This window comes from Lepeophtheirus salmonis, chromosome 13, assembly GCF_016086655.4.
Source record: "Lepeophtheirus salmonis chromosome 13, UVic_Lsal_1.4, whole genome shotgun sequence".
Classification (NCBI taxonomy): Eukaryota; Metazoa; Arthropoda; class Copepoda; order Siphonostomatoida; family Caligidae; genus Lepeophtheirus; species Lepeophtheirus salmonis.
The window spans coordinates 25,331,814-25,348,647 of NC_052143.2; the positions used below are offsets into that span (position 1 = coordinate 25,331,814).

The 16,834-nt window shown below is 30.2% G+C and overlaps 1 protein-coding gene and 1 long non-coding RNA gene across 51 annotated transcripts in view; one reads left to right on the forward strand and one right to left on the reverse strand.

The window, feature by feature from the left end:
* The window catches only part of LOC121127432 (muscle calcium channel subunit alpha-1), a 111,126-nt gene that overhangs the window by 87,372 nt on the left and 6,920 nt on the right, over nt 1–16,834 (forward strand). For 20 of the 50 annotated variants that reach the window (XM_071892769.1, XM_071892767.1, XM_040722777.2 and 17 more), the window contains 13 exons: nt 2,517–2,732; nt 2,789–2,918; nt 3,043–3,250; nt 3,967–4,096; nt 4,174–4,340; nt 5,055–5,090; nt 9,851–10,448; nt 10,533–10,802; nt 11,136–11,219; nt 11,512–11,700; nt 11,779–12,258; nt 12,938–13,142; nt 16,330–16,771. In XM_071892769.1, the coding sequence (XP_071748870.1) occupies nt 2,517–2,732; nt 2,789–2,918; nt 3,043–3,250; nt 3,967–4,096; nt 4,174–4,340; nt 5,055–5,090; nt 9,851–10,448; nt 10,533–10,802; nt 11,136–11,219; nt 11,512–11,700; nt 11,779–12,258; nt 12,938–13,142; nt 16,330–16,771 (3,155 nt within the window). Of the gene's footprint in view, nt 1–2,516; nt 2,733–2,788; nt 2,919–3,042; nt 3,251–3,298; nt 3,465–3,966; nt 4,097–4,173; nt 4,341–5,054; nt 5,091–9,850; nt 10,449–10,532; nt 10,803–11,135; nt 11,220–11,258; nt 11,343–11,511; nt 11,701–11,778; nt 12,259–12,937; nt 13,143–16,329; nt 16,772–16,834 lie in introns of all 50 variants that reach the window. The other 30 variants (XR_011783189.1, XR_011783192.1, XR_011783191.1 and 27 more) reach the window with 6 other exon arrangements.
* Nucleotides 13,854–14,319, reverse strand: LOC121127435 (uncharacterized). The gene is made up of 3 exons (XR_011783194.1): nt 14,185–14,319; nt 14,043–14,131; nt 13,854–13,980 (listed from the first exon to the last, which is right to left on the reverse strand). It is a non-coding gene; the product is annotated as an uncharacterized lncRNA (long non-coding RNA).

The window sequence follows — 16,834 nt, forward strand, 5'->3', positions numbered from 1 at the left end:
GAAAAAAATCACCAAGCTCAATGATGATGATAATATTAAGAAACATATTTAGTATCACCACTCTTATTATTTTTCTTTTTTTTATATCTATCAATTTCTTTGGTAAATGCAATCCTACGTTATGCTGCTATTATCATGGAGCAATTTTAAAACATTTATTTGCTTTTTTTTTTCTTTTTTCATTATTTTTTTCTTCTTCAAAGTCGTTAAATACAAAAGCCCTCCTCCTCCTTATGACATCTCTCTAGCTCTCTCCTCCTTTTTTCCCATTCTTGAAGAAAAGAATATTGTTTGAAGTTTCGTTTTTGCTGTTGTTCCTGCTGTTGTATTCAAACTCATCTCAAAGTTTGCCATGGTTCTTAAGACATATTATGTACATAATGCTATCCTGCTATTGATCCAATCTTGCTTATTTTTCTGACAATGAATGAGTAAAAAACAAACAAAAAAGAGTTCTACCTCCTTCTCCAACTCCAAATCATCCTCCCCGCCCCTCCTCCCTTGCATCTTTTTCTCCAATTCCACCATATGACACTTTTTAAATATTAAGAATTAATAATAATATATTTAATAGCGTCGTAGTTTAGGTTTCCTCTTCAATACTAACATACCTACCAGTTATCACTGTCTGCTGTCACACGTAAAATTGTAATACAAGATTCAATTTAGTAAATGTATAATCAATAAATTTTCAACAATCACTCTTGGGTTCTTTACTCCTTAGTAATATGATTAATGAATAATATTAAGTTCTGGAAATAATCTGAAGATAGATTATTTGTATGCTATAATGCATATTGGGCTTTGCTTACATATTTGTGGGCTATATCCAAAATTTCAATAATTACATGTTTTTTGACATTTGATTGTAATACTTCTATACCTATACATTAAATTTTTAAAGAGTTGACTAGAAATTTCGTTCCAATATTGCTTCAGGCAAGATTTTAAGCTATAGTGGGGGGAGAGTCTTTCTTTTTCAACATTGGGGATTAGATGATTGGTTGCGAATCTGACTAACTCTCATAGAAGTGGATGATCAATTTAGATACTCTTTCAAGGCTCTTGACCCTGATTCACATTACGTGCTTCTACTTCGGTATATAGCCCACAAATAATAATAACATAACACTATGCATCAAAATGAAGGTCTTGGAACGCCCGCAGAGTGAAGCCCACATTTATGTTAATGTTATTTAAGCCGTAGAACAGGATTTTTTTTCGTCGGAAGATTATTGTAATATATATTCACGCAACTTAGTCAGCTTATTATATATATATTTTTTTTTTAAATAAATATTATAAACTTAATTGACCATAAATCAATCAAAATCGACCTTTTAAAAGGCAAATTTTTTAAATTAAAATATAGGGTCTATTCTATAAGTTTAGCTATGAATTAAGACATTTGAGGAAAAAATAAAAAATATATTAGCATCTAAGTAAGGTCCTTCATTTTAATCAATTTTTTGGTTGTTATATACATTTTTTATTAAATGTATTCAAGATAACATAATAAATAATTCATTTTTTAAATACTGAAATGTTTTTATCAATTTATTATTGTCTTTGATTTTCATATATATCGTTTTTTCATGTCGAAATATGTCACTGAATCTTAGTTATACCCTACAAACTTGACTTTAAAAACAAGGCTTTAAAGGCCAAGCCTTCATAGATTGAAATTTTTAATGATCATATTCGTGTTCTACCGCTTAAATAGCAATAATAAATGTGGGATTCAGCCTCCGGGAAAAAATGCTGTTGCATTGTGTATTATCTTATGCTGAAAAAAAGTGTACTCGTCTAAAATAACTGTAAAAATCCATTATAGTATACAGCTAATTTATACATCACATACACACAAATTTCTGTTCGGACGAAATGCGTAATTTAAAGGAAATGATGATCAAATTAGGGGATAGGAAGGAAGTGTCTTAAAGATTATTTCCACCGCTTTAATATGTATAACAAGAGAAGCTGCTTGTTGTGTTACAATTGTTGATTTGTGGGTTTGTTGGTTACTTTCTTTCTTTCTATTCCTTATCTAGAATAATAATTGTAGTTGCACTTAATCTTTGTATAGTACATATACTCAATATGTACATACATTGGACATAGTTTATAATAACATTTTAATAAATATATACATACATAATGTGCATGACTTACTTTGATTAGAAAACTTTGACTATGATTTAATGAGTAGTAGTAGTAGTAGTAATATATATGATATAATGTACTCACATACCTACTACAAAAGTGCATTATTAGTATTATTACTTTGTTAGTATTTGTTGTACTGCATGGCTTTTTTTCCCTTAGTGTTTGTTCCACCCTCTCATTGAGTGTCATTACATATATACTCGTACATATTATTTTATCAAAAATGATTTTCCTTAACAACTCAATAGCAAAAATTAATTTTTCTAAAATTTGATTATTATTTCTTTAATAATTAATTATTATTTTAATGTATCATGAATTGTATATCTACTCAACAATTACTTCATTAGATACTTACGGGTGAGGATTGGAATGTTGTGATGTATGATGGGATTCAAGCCTTTGGTGGCGTTAATTCTATTGGAATAGTTTCGAGTTTATATTTTATAATTCTTTTTATCTGTGGTAACTATATTCTCCTCAATGTGTTCTTGGCCATTGCTGTTGATAATTTGGCCGATGCTGATGCCCTTGAAGATGAAGCCGAAAAAGAAGAAGGAGCTGGTGTAAGTCTGTCATACCTACTACCATCCTCACCTTTTTATTATTCCCCCTCCTTTAGCCTCCTGAAGATGGCGGCGTAGAAGGAGTAGATATCCTTGGGGCTAACTCTCATTGTGGGGGAGATACAGAGCTGAGACTTTCCCTTGACCAAGAATACAGCTTGGAGGACTATGACCAATATGCAGAAGGTAAGCTCACCTACACCTCTCGTTCACTTTCTCTTAACAATTATCCTCTTCTTATCTACACGTGTCCCTCAATTAACACATACATATGCACATTGTATCCTCAAATAATGTTCTTTTTTTTAAGCGGGTCAAAACTATGGCCCAAATGATGTAATACCTTCAGAAGATGAATATTATCAACAATGCCCCTCAGGTGCCTCCAATAACAATAATAATAATAATAACAATAGCAAAAGCCTCAATAATGTCACTGCTATAAGCCCATCCAGTACCAAAAAAGGGAAACCACTTCCCAAGGAGAGCTCCTTTTTCATTTTTTCATCCAAAAATAGGTACCTATTTTTCATTTTATTAATCTTTTTGTTTTGTTTCCCTTTCAGATGATGAGATTGTCGGTGATGATGATGATGAGGAGGAGGAGGAGGATGAGGGTCAGTTTGAATTGGACGATAAAAATACACTTAGGATGGATTCTGAATCTCCTTTTTATAAAGTTGTTCCTATCCCTCAAGAGTCTGCATTTTATATATTCCCCCCCAACAATCAGTAAAGTCTCTTTTCATTCTCATTATCTTGCTTTCTTTCCCCTTTGTACCCTATATCATTATTTTTATTATCTTCCATTTTTCCCCATCATCCAAAGACTCCTAACTAACAAACAACCTCCAACCATAATATTGATATGATTTGTACTTTTACCACTACCAAAACATAACGGATTGATTGATTGATTGATTTTTATATCTCCAAAGTGTGTGTTATTATCTCTTCTACCTATCCACCTATTATTACAACATTCTTCCTGTAACTCTTCTTCCTCTTTTGATTCATCATTTGACTCACATTTGAAAGAGTGATTGATATATAATAATAAATTGATTGATTGATTGTTTTAACTAACAATATGAACCTACATAATGTCTGCAATGTGCACCCAAGGTCTATAATTAATATATTATGTGTGCACATTGCACATATTATTATGTACTAGAAGTACAACAGTATGAAGCATCCCCCATAATGACTTGTTCTCTTTACTTCTTTGCAGATTTCGCATTTTGTGTCACTTCATTTGCAATCATAGTTATTTTGGTAACATTGTCTTAGTTTGCATTATGGTCTCCTCCGCCATGTTGGCTGCTGAGGATCCTTTAAATTCCAATTCTGAAAGAAATAAGGTATTTTACTTACTTTTATTTACAAACATTCTCCCTCATTAATGCTTTACTTACTTACTTTACCACACACCTTTCAGATTCTGAATTATTTCGATTATTTTTTCACTACAATATTCACAATTGAAGTGTGTTTAAAAGTCATATCATACGGCTTCTTATTACATCCGGGAGCATTTTGTCGTTCAGGATTTAATCTTTTAGATCTCTTAGTTGTTGCTGTGTCTCTTATATCCTTTATATTTAGGTAAGTTTATTTTATTTACTTTTTATAAACAATATCATTGTTCTATATATATTAATTTTTATTCATACTACTTTTTTTGTTGTTATTTGAGTTTTGTAAGACAGAGAAGACTTGAAAATGTGAACAGAACAGTCAATTATACTATTTATTATGATTTATCATATTCAAATCACCATTTTTGAGTAATATATATTTGCGACAATATACTTTACTCTCTCTCTCTCTCTCTCTCTCTTTCCATCCATCCATTTATCTATCTGTCTATCTCCAAATTATCTTTTTCCCTTTATCTTTATTTATTTACTTATTCTTATTACTGCCCACTTTTATTGCATAGAGCATACAAACACATCGTGCTATTTATTATACAATATACGTACATAGATGAGTTGAGTTGTGGGTTGAAAGCCGGTCATATACAGGCCTATATAATTTGGTGTCTCTTAGATTTTTACTCTTAAAGTAATGAAAATAAAGTCATATAGAGTGTACCCCATTGTAACACCACCTTTTTCATCATAATCATGGTAATTGATGATTTATTTATCAATTACATACTTACCTACTACTATTAACAGATTTATAATACTTGACTCAAACCACCATCATACATATAATACTTATTTCTATTTTTTTTGGTCTTTGGTTTTGATTGAGATTTGGTTTTTTCGGCTTTTTCTGCATCCTTTTTTTTTTAATCCTTTTTGTTTCAAGTCTTATGAAGGCCGCTGGAATTGAAACCCTTAGAAAGTAAGTTTTCTCAACGAGCACATGGAAGTTATATATTTTTTTTAATATATATAAAAAGATAAATTAAATTTAAGTATCTGGATTTACGTTTTATTTTGTGGATATTACATGTGATGAATATTATGTTATTATTAAGTGTGTGTTTGTGTTACATCATTTAGAAGTATGTTTCTCTTCATTTCTAATGATGAGCTACATATTGGGTTGTCTTTAATCATGCCATCATATGTAATAACTACATTGTACCAATATCTTACATAAATACAGGCATCCACAGAGTGAGTGTGTCTCATTCATTCTGTGCAAGCAACTACACAAATACATACATGCATTAAGTTAAATTAAACTCTTTTAAACGATTACCATTTGTAAATATGTACATAATCACTTATTTACATACACTCATGATGTATATATATATGTATATAATACATACACACTGATATTTAGCTATAGAGTCAGTCATATGTTGTACTACTTAGGTATGTCCGGGACTGGGTCGTAAAGAGGTTGATCATTCATTTAAATAACATGACAATGTCAAAGCAACAGACATGAGCCACTTTTTAAATGCACAATTAAAAGATTTAATTCATTGACATTTATTTCATTGATATGAAATGGCGAGGTCACATGATGTGGTAATATTTACATACTACTTACTTACTTCTTACTAACGAGGAAAGACAGTGCAGGTAAAATTATCTGACATCTATTTATAATTTAAAAAAAGTTTATTATACATATATGGTCATTCCAAGAGACATTTTCACGAGGAAACGAATTTGACTATATTTGGTATGTGGGGTAGCATTGATGGTACTCCTACTCAGGAATGAAATATTGGATCCCTAACTCAATTCAACTCTTAGTGCTGAAGTTATAAAAATTAAGAAATTAGCATTTTTATGAGTGTTTGGTGTTTTAATATATTCTGATAGGCAAGTATAATACGTTAAACCATTGAAAAAACTAACAAAAACTATGTTATCACTTTTCTATACTTTTTTTTTTTTTAAATCAAGTGTTATATCTTTAGATCATTAAAGTTTCAAAAAAGATTAATGATATCTAATCTTAAAATATTGAAGCTCAAAATCATGGTTATCCTTTTTTTTTTCTTAATAAAAATTGGAATAAATTATACAATACATAGGTTTCGTATACTTTGCAATGATGTATTATCAATGATGATAAATAATACTGTGTATTTTGGGAAGTTAAAAAAAGAAACCGAAAATTAACATGGTAACTCTGGCATTTTGAAGAATGTTTTAGAGGAGAGTAACTTAGCTGTCATGAAGTTTAATTAGATCAGCTACAATTAGTTGTGACAAGGGAAAAGGGGGAGAAGGAAATAAGCAAGGACATTAGTAAGAATTACTCCGATGTCCATCCTCAATTCTACTCTGAGTCTAACAAGGACTTACAATTTTAACTCCGCAACAAATCCTCAAGGTTATTCTCCGTCTTTTATGAGCACTCACGGATGTTCAATCAGGTTTCGAATATTTAGGGAAAGGTATTTCACTACTCAAAAATTAAATAATAATGGCAACAGCTGAGAAATAGTAAACTCATTCTTCAGATTACAAATTCAAACAAAAACAACGGGCGAGTTAAAAAGTACGACTCGTTTTTTTTCAAAAATCCAACACGATTTACATCAGTATGTTTTGTACTTTCCTTGAATTTTGTTACGGATCCAATATTTTATTCTTGAGTAGGACTAATATCAATGATACCACATACCAAATAAAGTCAAATACGTTTCCTCGTTCAAATCACCTATTATTGGAAACCTTAAAAACTATACTTCAAATCTATAATTCAATCAAGTTCTGAGCTCCTTTTTATGATGTATTTAATCAAAAATAGTATTAAAGACCTTTGCATTTAGAATTGTAGCTCTTAAATCACTAAAGTGATGGGTGATGTATATGATGCATAATTTTTATAGCTATTGATAGCTATAAAAATTATGCTTGACTTTGACCATATTTTCTTGCCTTTATCCTCTTATTAACATTAAAAAAAATTCTCAGATCAAGATAAAATTAATATCTTATAGTATAAAAAATAAAATCTATGGGGTTGGGGAATACCGAGAGGTTTATTTTTTTTATATGATAATTTTTAGAGGTGTAATGCATATGAAAATTATCTTCAAATTATGCTGCATAAATTGATAAATTATGAATGCTGTTGTTTTGTTAAATTAATGCAACCAATGGTTTAGTTGATCCATTAGTTTTGAGTTAGAAATAAATTATAATTCTAACCCCATTTATGAAAATGAACATTACTCGCGAAGATTTAGACCCTATTATAAAGTTATTTCTAGAACCATGAAGCATTGGTTTTACTATTAAAATCCAGAAAATATTATGTACATAATATGAATTTGTGGACTAAAAATATAACTCCGTCCCTAAAATAAACTCTGTTTCTTCCAGCTTCTATATAATTTACATATATATATGTACAACTGTATTATATCTTCAAAATGTCATAGATATTTACAAATAAACTAACTAACTAAGAGAAAAGCAACATACTTATATTACAACAACATATTAATAACTAATATTATCCATCAGGTGACCTCGTTTATAATCATAAGCAAAAAAAAAAAAATCCAGTCTAAATTAACAGTACATATTTTATGACATATATATATACATACATATATGTCATTTAAAGATTTCTAATTTATCTCTCTTTTTCTACATAATATGTATATAGATTGAAATTTTGATGATCCCTCTACCATCATAATAATAATTAATTCTTAATGAATATTACAATAATTTACGAATACCTACCTATCTTAATCTGTACAGCGACAATCATTGTTTTTTTGTTTTATTTTCCTTCTTCTTTTTTTCTTCCTTCCTGCCTTCCATTTGTTTTGATTGCATGGCCAGCTATTTACTTATTCCTTTATTTATTCGTTGTATTTTCTGTATTATTTTTGGTTTGTTTGTTCTATAATTAATTAATTATGAATAATAAGACGAGGAATCATAGAAAACGAAGAAGGGAGAAATGATTCATTTCATATTTTACATATTGCTGTCTTTGAATATAAAATGATGTCCTATTTGGACATTTCAAAATTGTTGAGGAGGACCAAACTTAAACTTTTCCCTCTCTAAAATGAATTTTATATCTAGATTGTAAATAACTATAAAATTTGTCAGATAGGACATTATTACATTAATAAAAGCCACAATACTGAGAGTAATGAAAAAATGAATATACTAATGATCATTCAATTTTTGAGAATTGAACCGGATAGGGCATTTTTATTCTAAGGCAGCGATATGCACTATGTACCCTACGTAGGTAACTTATAATTTATACTTACTTTAATAATATAATTAATAGGATATTAATTGTAATTCTTTTTTTTCTCTTTTTTTTTTTTTAAACTATCTCTTTCTCTCTCTCTCTCTCTTCTATATTGTTACGGTTAACAATAATTAACTTAATATTCTTTACTTTATTCTGATCTAATATTAATTATAATTAATAAACAGTTTGACTATTATCTATGTACCTACAATAATTATAATAGATGTATACGAGTATATTATGTTGCTGTTATTCTGTTCCTTTTGTTACAATATACATATGTACATTCTAGATACATGCTGCTAAGTAAAAAGTATATATAGTCATCGTCGTCTTTGTAGACCAAATAGTTAGTTTTTTGGTTGATTCATTGTTGATTGAACAAAAAATTATCATATTTGCCAATTGATCTACTTTATATAAGCATTAAGAAGTTATTAATTTAGCTTGTAAAAAATGATTTATGCCTTTTCTTTCCTTATTCATTTTTGCTCTTTGGAACACAATCCAGTTGTGCTTCAAGAAGAGAGTTATTGCATATAATTTTTCAGTTTTTTTCTGGAATGTAATTGCTAATTAGTGTGTACTTGTTAGTTGATTAAATAATTATGAAATCGTTAATGTATTTAAAAGTTTAATTTTGTCCATATTTAAAAGGTATACATATATTAATTCATTAATTTAAACAAATCCATCATCTTATGTAGATCAATCCAGTTTTCTTTCCTAATTTACGTGCATAGTACATATTATTATGGTCACATCATTTTATTATTATTTAAATTATGATATTATAATAATAATTAACTAGGATTAAATCATTCATGGCTGTAGTTTGTCTGAGTAAATCAACTTTGGGAGCTGCATAATAAAATTTATAATATTAATATTATCATTTTAATTTGTTTGGTCAAATTGAGAAAGCTCTACCTATATATTTATTCACTCATTTTATGTATTAAAAGTATTATCATATTATATATCTAAATAAGGTTGCTTATTATTAATTCTTATTAATTTCTTTCTTTTTTTCTACATATTTTACATATTGCCTCCATACAGATATATATATGTATTCCTTATTATTCTGCTAAAATTAGTCATTTCTTGTTTTCAATATAACTTTGAGTTCATATATAATATAAAGCTGTAGATAAAAATAATTACTATTAATTACTTTAAAATGACCTTTTTGTATATAAATATATTTTAGTCATTCAAAAGGAAAGTTTTTTAGTTGTATAACAAATTGCACACACGTCACATAAACATAAACTCACCACTATTGTTGTATTGTTCATTTTATTGAAATGGATATGATTACTGTTATTACTTTTAGTATTTATTTTTATTTTTTAGTTGATAATTAATTATGTATCTACTACTTTCTTTTAATCTTTCAGTTCGGGAGCAATCTCTGTAGTAAAAATTCTTCGTGTTCTTCGGGTACTTCGTCCTCTTCGAGCTATAAACCGTGCCAAGGGTCTCAAACACGTTGTTCAGTGCGTGATCGTGGCTGTAAAGACTATTGGAAATATCGTATTAGTAACTCTTCTACTCCAATTTATGTTTGCCGTTATTGGAGTGCAATTATTTAAAGGCAAATTCTTTATGTGTTCGGATAAATCCAAGATGACAGCTGAGACTTGTCGAGGAAAGTTTATTGTTTATAAAGATGGAGATCTCAATCAACCCATCGTAGAAGAACGGATTTGGGAAAGAAATGATTTCCATTATGACAATGTTGGGAAAGGGCTCCTAACTTTGTTTGTTGTCTCAACCTTTGAAGGATGGCCAGGGATCTTATATGTTTCGATTGACTCGAATGCAGAGGACGTTGGTCCCATTCATAATTATCGCCCGATTGTGGCTGTGTTTTATTTTATTTATATTATCATTATTGCTTTCTTCATGGTCAATATTTTTGTTGGCTTCGTCATTGTCACTTTTCAGAACGAAGGAGAGTCTGCGTATAAAAACTGCGAGCTTGATAAAAATCAGGTAAAATGTCCTTAATATACTTTAGATATATTCCCTATAATTAATTAATTCAATCAATCATTTTATTTCTTTTATATTATTTAGAGAAATTGTATTGAATTTGCATTAAATGCAAAGCCTGTACGACGATATATCCCCAAAAATCCTATCCAGTACAAATTATGGGCCTTTGTAACCTCACCTGTCTTCGAATATACAATCTTTGCCATGATCCTTATCAACACTCTATCACTTGCCATGAAATTCTATCAACAACCTCAGACATATACGGCTTTTCTTGATGTACTTAACGTTATTTTTACAGTATTCTTTACCTTGGAGTTTGTGTTTAAATTAGGAGCATTTCGATTTAAGGTAAGAAGAAACCATGAGTCTATGTACATATATTTTATTGAGCTGAGCCAAACTGATTGATTCATCCATTGTTTCATCAATCTACATAATGTTTTATATAATTTTTACTAACTTTTCTCTTATATATGCATACCTACCCAATAGCTGTCTCTTTGATTTCCATCCCCTCTTTCTTTTTATCCCCCCTTCTATCTCTCTCTTTTCATAATGCTCCATCGACCATCATATTTATTATGTTCATTTGTATTTTATTTTATTTTATTTTGTTATTTCAACCCCATATTATTTCTTTTATTTTGTTTTGTTATATTTTATTTATTTTTGTTCCTTTAGAATTATTTTGGTGATCCATGGAATAGTTTCGACTTTATCATTGTTCTGGGCTCTTTAATAGATATTGCTATGGCTGAATTAAACGTGAGTCTATAAAAAATTCTTTTTTACATCTGTTTTCAGAATTATTTTCGTGATCCATGGAATACATTTGATTTTGTTATTGTTTTGGGATCTATCATTGACATTATGTACGGTGAGCTTAACGTAAGTCTGTCAGTTCATCCGTATGGATAATAAAGGAATCATTCGTTATTAGTATACTATTTATCCATAATGATTTTTACTTCATATTATTATTTTTACGATTATAAAAGTCCGATTTTGGCCTACCTCAATGCTATAATTGTGTTTTTTTATATCTTTTTAATTGCAGCCTGGAAACAACATGATATCTATCAATTTTTTCCGTTTATTTCGTGTAATGAGGCTTGTTAAATTATTGAGTAAAGGAGAAGGTATACGAACTTTGCTTTGGACGTTTTTCAAGTCTTTTCAAGCTCTTCCTTGGGTTGCCATTTTGATAGGCTTGATATTTTTCATTTATGGTGTAGTTGGAATGCAGGTAATGACTAATAAGTTTCAACCTCCTTTCTCTATATATACTTCTTCTATTTATTTCTTCCTTCTTTAAATATTATAGGTGTTTGGAAAAATTGCACCTCAGGAAGGCTCTAACATAAATCGAAATAATAACTTTCAGACGTTTCTTCAGGCCCTTTTAGTTTTGTTTAGATCTGCTACAGGAGAGGCTTGGCAAGAGATTATGTTGTCGTGTAGGAAACATCCTGATGTAATTTGTGATGAAAGATCAGAAGATCGTGGAAACCCAGGTGGCTGTGGAACAGATTTTGCATATCCATATTTTATATCATTTTTCGTTGTCTGCTCATTTCTTATCCTCAATCTTTTTGTTGCTGTCATCATGGATAACTTTGACTATCTCACGCGAGATTGGTCCATATTGGGTCCTCATCATTTGGATGAGTTTGTGAGGTTATGGTCTGAATATGATCCAGATGCCAAAGGAAGAATAAAGCACGTGGATGTTGTTACTTTGTTGAGGAAAATATCTCCACCACTTGGTTTTGGAAAACTTTGTCCTCATCGAGTTGCTTGCAAGGTAATAAATATGCGTTTTGATTTTATCTTTACTTCACTTGTGCGACTGCATTGATGAATAATCTTCACATTATCCCTCAAGAAGCAATATAATGTAGTACATTGAATCATTATTTAATTCATTAGGATCATGTTTTAGCTTTTTACATAAATTTGTACATACATACATGCGTAAATAGATTCAATTAATTTTTTAGTCATAAATTACTAAATACATATGTAGGTCTTTTAACCTGCAGTACACACATTTATGTATAGACAATTAATTAATTAAAATGATTCCCTTTAATTTCGATGAAAGTTTATTCGGATTCAATTCATTTATTTCTCTTATTTCTTCATTTGATTATTCGTTTTAATAACAACTACTACCACTCTCACCCCTACTAACATCAACAACAAAAATCCTCCTAAATTCTGAAGCGTTTGGTGGCGATGAATATGCCCTTGAAGCCAGATGGAACTGTTACGTTTACAGCTACTTTATTTGCTGTTATTCGAACGTCTCTTCGAATTAAAATGGACGGCTCCTCTTTAGAAAATTGCAATCAGGAGTTAAAATCCATTATTCAACAAATTTGGAAGCGCATTCCCAACGGTGTTTTGGACTCTGTTTTTCCACCCCCCTGGCTCAGGTACTTTTACTTCTCTTATTAAATTTGCATTTTTTTATGTTTCAGCGACTTGTATCAATGAATATGCCCCTGAATTCGGATGGCTCTGTGAATTTCAATGCGACGCTCTTTGCTCTTGTACGTACCTCTTTATCTATTAAAACTGAGGGTAATATAGATGAGGCCAACGAAGAGCTCAGGCATCAAATTTTGAAAATATGGAAACGAACAGATTTGAAACTTCTTGATCAAATTTGTCCAGGTGCAGGCTGTAAGTACAATGAAAGAATGAAAAAAAAACAAAAAACTAACCAAACCAAAACTCACTTCTTCAACGGAAGATCCACCATCTTTTTACTTACTTCCATTTTCTATTCTCTATGCCTTTTTCTCCTTCTTTAAACCATTTTACATACATCCTTTGGCTGCATTTCTAACAATTATCTAAAATTATAAATTAGCATGTGTATTTTAAATCATACATATATCAAGTATAAATGCATAGCCATATATACAAAACTACATATGTTGCAAAGTTCATGTTTCAAATCTCTGTGAACATGATTTGTTTTTCTTTTAGAACTACACCTTAACCACGTTACTTTTTTATGAGACCGTTGCAGCCTTGAGAAGAAAGAATGGAAATTCAAATTATACATCTTTCTCTCTGTTTTAAGCCTTAACACCTATTAAAATACATAATTATGATAGCTTGAGCTGCAAAGTTTGTTTTTAATCAGTATCAAATACTATCATTTTTCTTCATTATTAAAGCAAGCTGAATTGCTCTTTCTATCATTTCATTCTTTTACGGCACAGTAAACACCTTGATTTATTTACTTCTATGTGACTATGTATCATTTGACTTCACCTTTGCTTTCTTTTTATTCATTCAAACTTTTTCAATAATATGTTATGAGTATTGTTAGTGTTTAGTATTTTAACATTTCATCCTTCAAGTTTAATAATTTTCAATTAATTAATTAATTATCACCATCATTTTCTTGATTATCTTGTTGCTCCTTCCTTAATTTCTTTTTTATGTGAGTCTGAGGATTCCAGTCAGCGCAAGCGCAGTCTCTGAACACTTTTAAAAACTACTTACATTCCTAAGAAGGAGCATTGATGAAGATGTTTATTGACTGTATGTATATACATTGTATGTATGTACCTTCAACAAAGATCCAGTTGTGTGGAGTCTTTTGATATTGGTTTTCTACATGTAAGGTGCTGTGTATAATGTGCCTTTGCATGAATTCCCTGTAACAGAACAATTTAAAGAAAGCCAATAATATACCTACCTACTTACTTACTTTTTACCTCTTGCCCTCTCTCCCATCCCGTATCCTCACATCATCTCCATCACAATGCAATGCAATCCAATACGTGACAATGATGGTGTCTTTCTAGAGGGTTTTTGTTCTTTTCTTTTAATTGCATTCATATTTCTCAAAGCCTGTTGTAAACAGTTCTCATCATCATCTTACCCGGAATCATCTACATACATACTTATATTCTGTTTGTTCGTTCGTGTGTAATCAGTGCACTATGCAATCAAATGCAAGTTGTTATGTTCTTTTATTGTCGCACAATTTTCATTTCCATAATGAACTATTGAGTGAGCAAAGAAAATAATGTTGTTGCGTGAGCTTGGCGTGTTGTGTGATGCCTTTTAATTTAAACTTATTTTCTACCAACATTCGAATTCAGAGTACAATTTTTCTTATTTACCTATTTCTTTTTTCTTTTTTTCAAAATTAACTTGGAGTAGTATTGATTTAAAATTACTTTGCACTGCTACAATATTATTATTATTCATAATAATCGTTAGAACTTTATTTTATAGTTCCAACAAAACCCCGAACAAAATTATTTTTCAAAAAAAAAAAAAAAAATCAAGACTATTCCTTTTTCAAGTTACATACATTCTTCACTAAATAGAGTTTTTTTTGTACTACTAACTAATGTAAATGTTTTATTTAAATGTACTAATGCATATTCTATTGATAATCATACAATTCATTATTACTACTACTACTAATATTATTATTTATGTATTATAAAATCTGTAGAGATTCAAGGTTTCCCTTATTTTAAGATACACTTTTGCTACATTTGTTTGTAAATTGTAGATACGAGTACTTGTGGATCTGGACCGATATTTTAATCACGACTGCGGTCCAAAATTTCATTTTCTAAAATTAAAAAAAAATCCCATTTAAAATGCCATGTGGTTTCTCCTTTTTAATTACTCTTTTCTTTTAATCGTAATAATAAGAAATCAGTATTATTATTTGACCATTTGTACGTACTCTGTAGTCGTTTACTAGAATTGAACTAATCAAATCACTACTCGAATGTTTGGATTTGTTTGTCTATTCAAGTTGGAGTAATTAAAACTTGAATCCTCCAACACAACACTACTATTAGCATTAGTGAGCGACACTCAAAATTCTTGAGCGAGAGCGCGCTCATCATTTTAGAAGAGCGATAAAATCGCTCGAATCTTCACTCATTTGTATAAGTTTATTTTACTTTTTCAGTTTCTACCTCTTATGAGATAATATCAAAAAATTTAAGAGATAAAGAATAATTTCAATGATTACAATAAAAGACAGTCATAACTTTAGATAAGCTATAATCTTTTTTCCATGCTTTATCAGTGACTCTACTGTTTTCGGTTGACTAGCATGCCTCTCATATAGCTAGTCACTTTAAGAAGACTCAGATATCCGTTCCCCCAGAGACTTTTCTTTGTGGAGATACCGTTGGAAGATATGTCTTTAATATTTGTAAACGAATTTTTCCAACTGAAATAACATTTTTATGTTGTAAATTGACCTAAGATCTCAAAATCTCACCCAAGCTTCAGTTGAGAAATCTTAACACAAGCTCAAGCTAATTATGTCGGTCACTGGATGATATTGGCGGAAATTTAGTAAATAAATATCCTCTATGACAGTGGTTTCCAAATTTTTGGTGCCCAAGGCACACCAAAAGACAAATAGAAGTTTCTTGATACACCTACATATTTTAATTAAACCAATCATTTGGATTATTAAAAGTAGTTGTAAGTTATTTATGGTCGTCACAAATTGTCTGGCATATTTGAACTTGCAATACAATATTGAATTCAATTGCAATCATAAAGAGTTGTCAAATTTAAATACATCCATACGAGTGAAAAAATAAGCGCTGCTCATTTTTAATTGAGCCAGAGCACGCTCAGGATGTCTTGGGTGGACCAATGCTCTGCTATTTCGTACTTACATATGTGTAAAGAGACTAAATCGTCCCTTAAAGTATATTTACATATGTGTACAAGAAAAATAAATGGAGGAAACATTGAATCCCTTATTTATCTACATACATATTCTCGTTTAATAATTATTCTTCCATCTGCATACATTCTACAATGATATTTAATTTCCTTTTGGTTTTCTCTCTTATCTTTTTAGTGGAAGATGAGGTGACTGTTGGAAAGTTTTATGCCACTTTCCTTATTCAAGACTATTTCCGTCGGTTCAAGAAGAAGAAGGAAACGAAGAATTTGAGTGAAAATGTTGAGTCCCCTACAGATCAATCCCTTACTCTTCAAGCAGGACTACGAACCCTTCATGAAAAAGGTCCGGAGTTGAAAAGAGCCATAAGTGGTAATTTGGAGATTGAAGCATTGGATCCCACTTATGGTTTAGAAGAATCCTTTGGGGATCATTCACATGAGTCATCACAGCATAAAAACAACTATTTTGGTAATGTCATTTCCTCCATTAAGCACAAGGGTATGGTTCCTACCACTCCTACTCTCAATGTCAATTCCTTGCAACACGCAAAGATCTCACCAACCAACTCATTCAATAGCACTGGACAGCAAAATTCATTTAGGAAAATCCCGGACGAGTAAGAAAATAAGTTGTTTGATTTCATCTATCTATAATTTTATAATATTTACTTTCTTTTTAC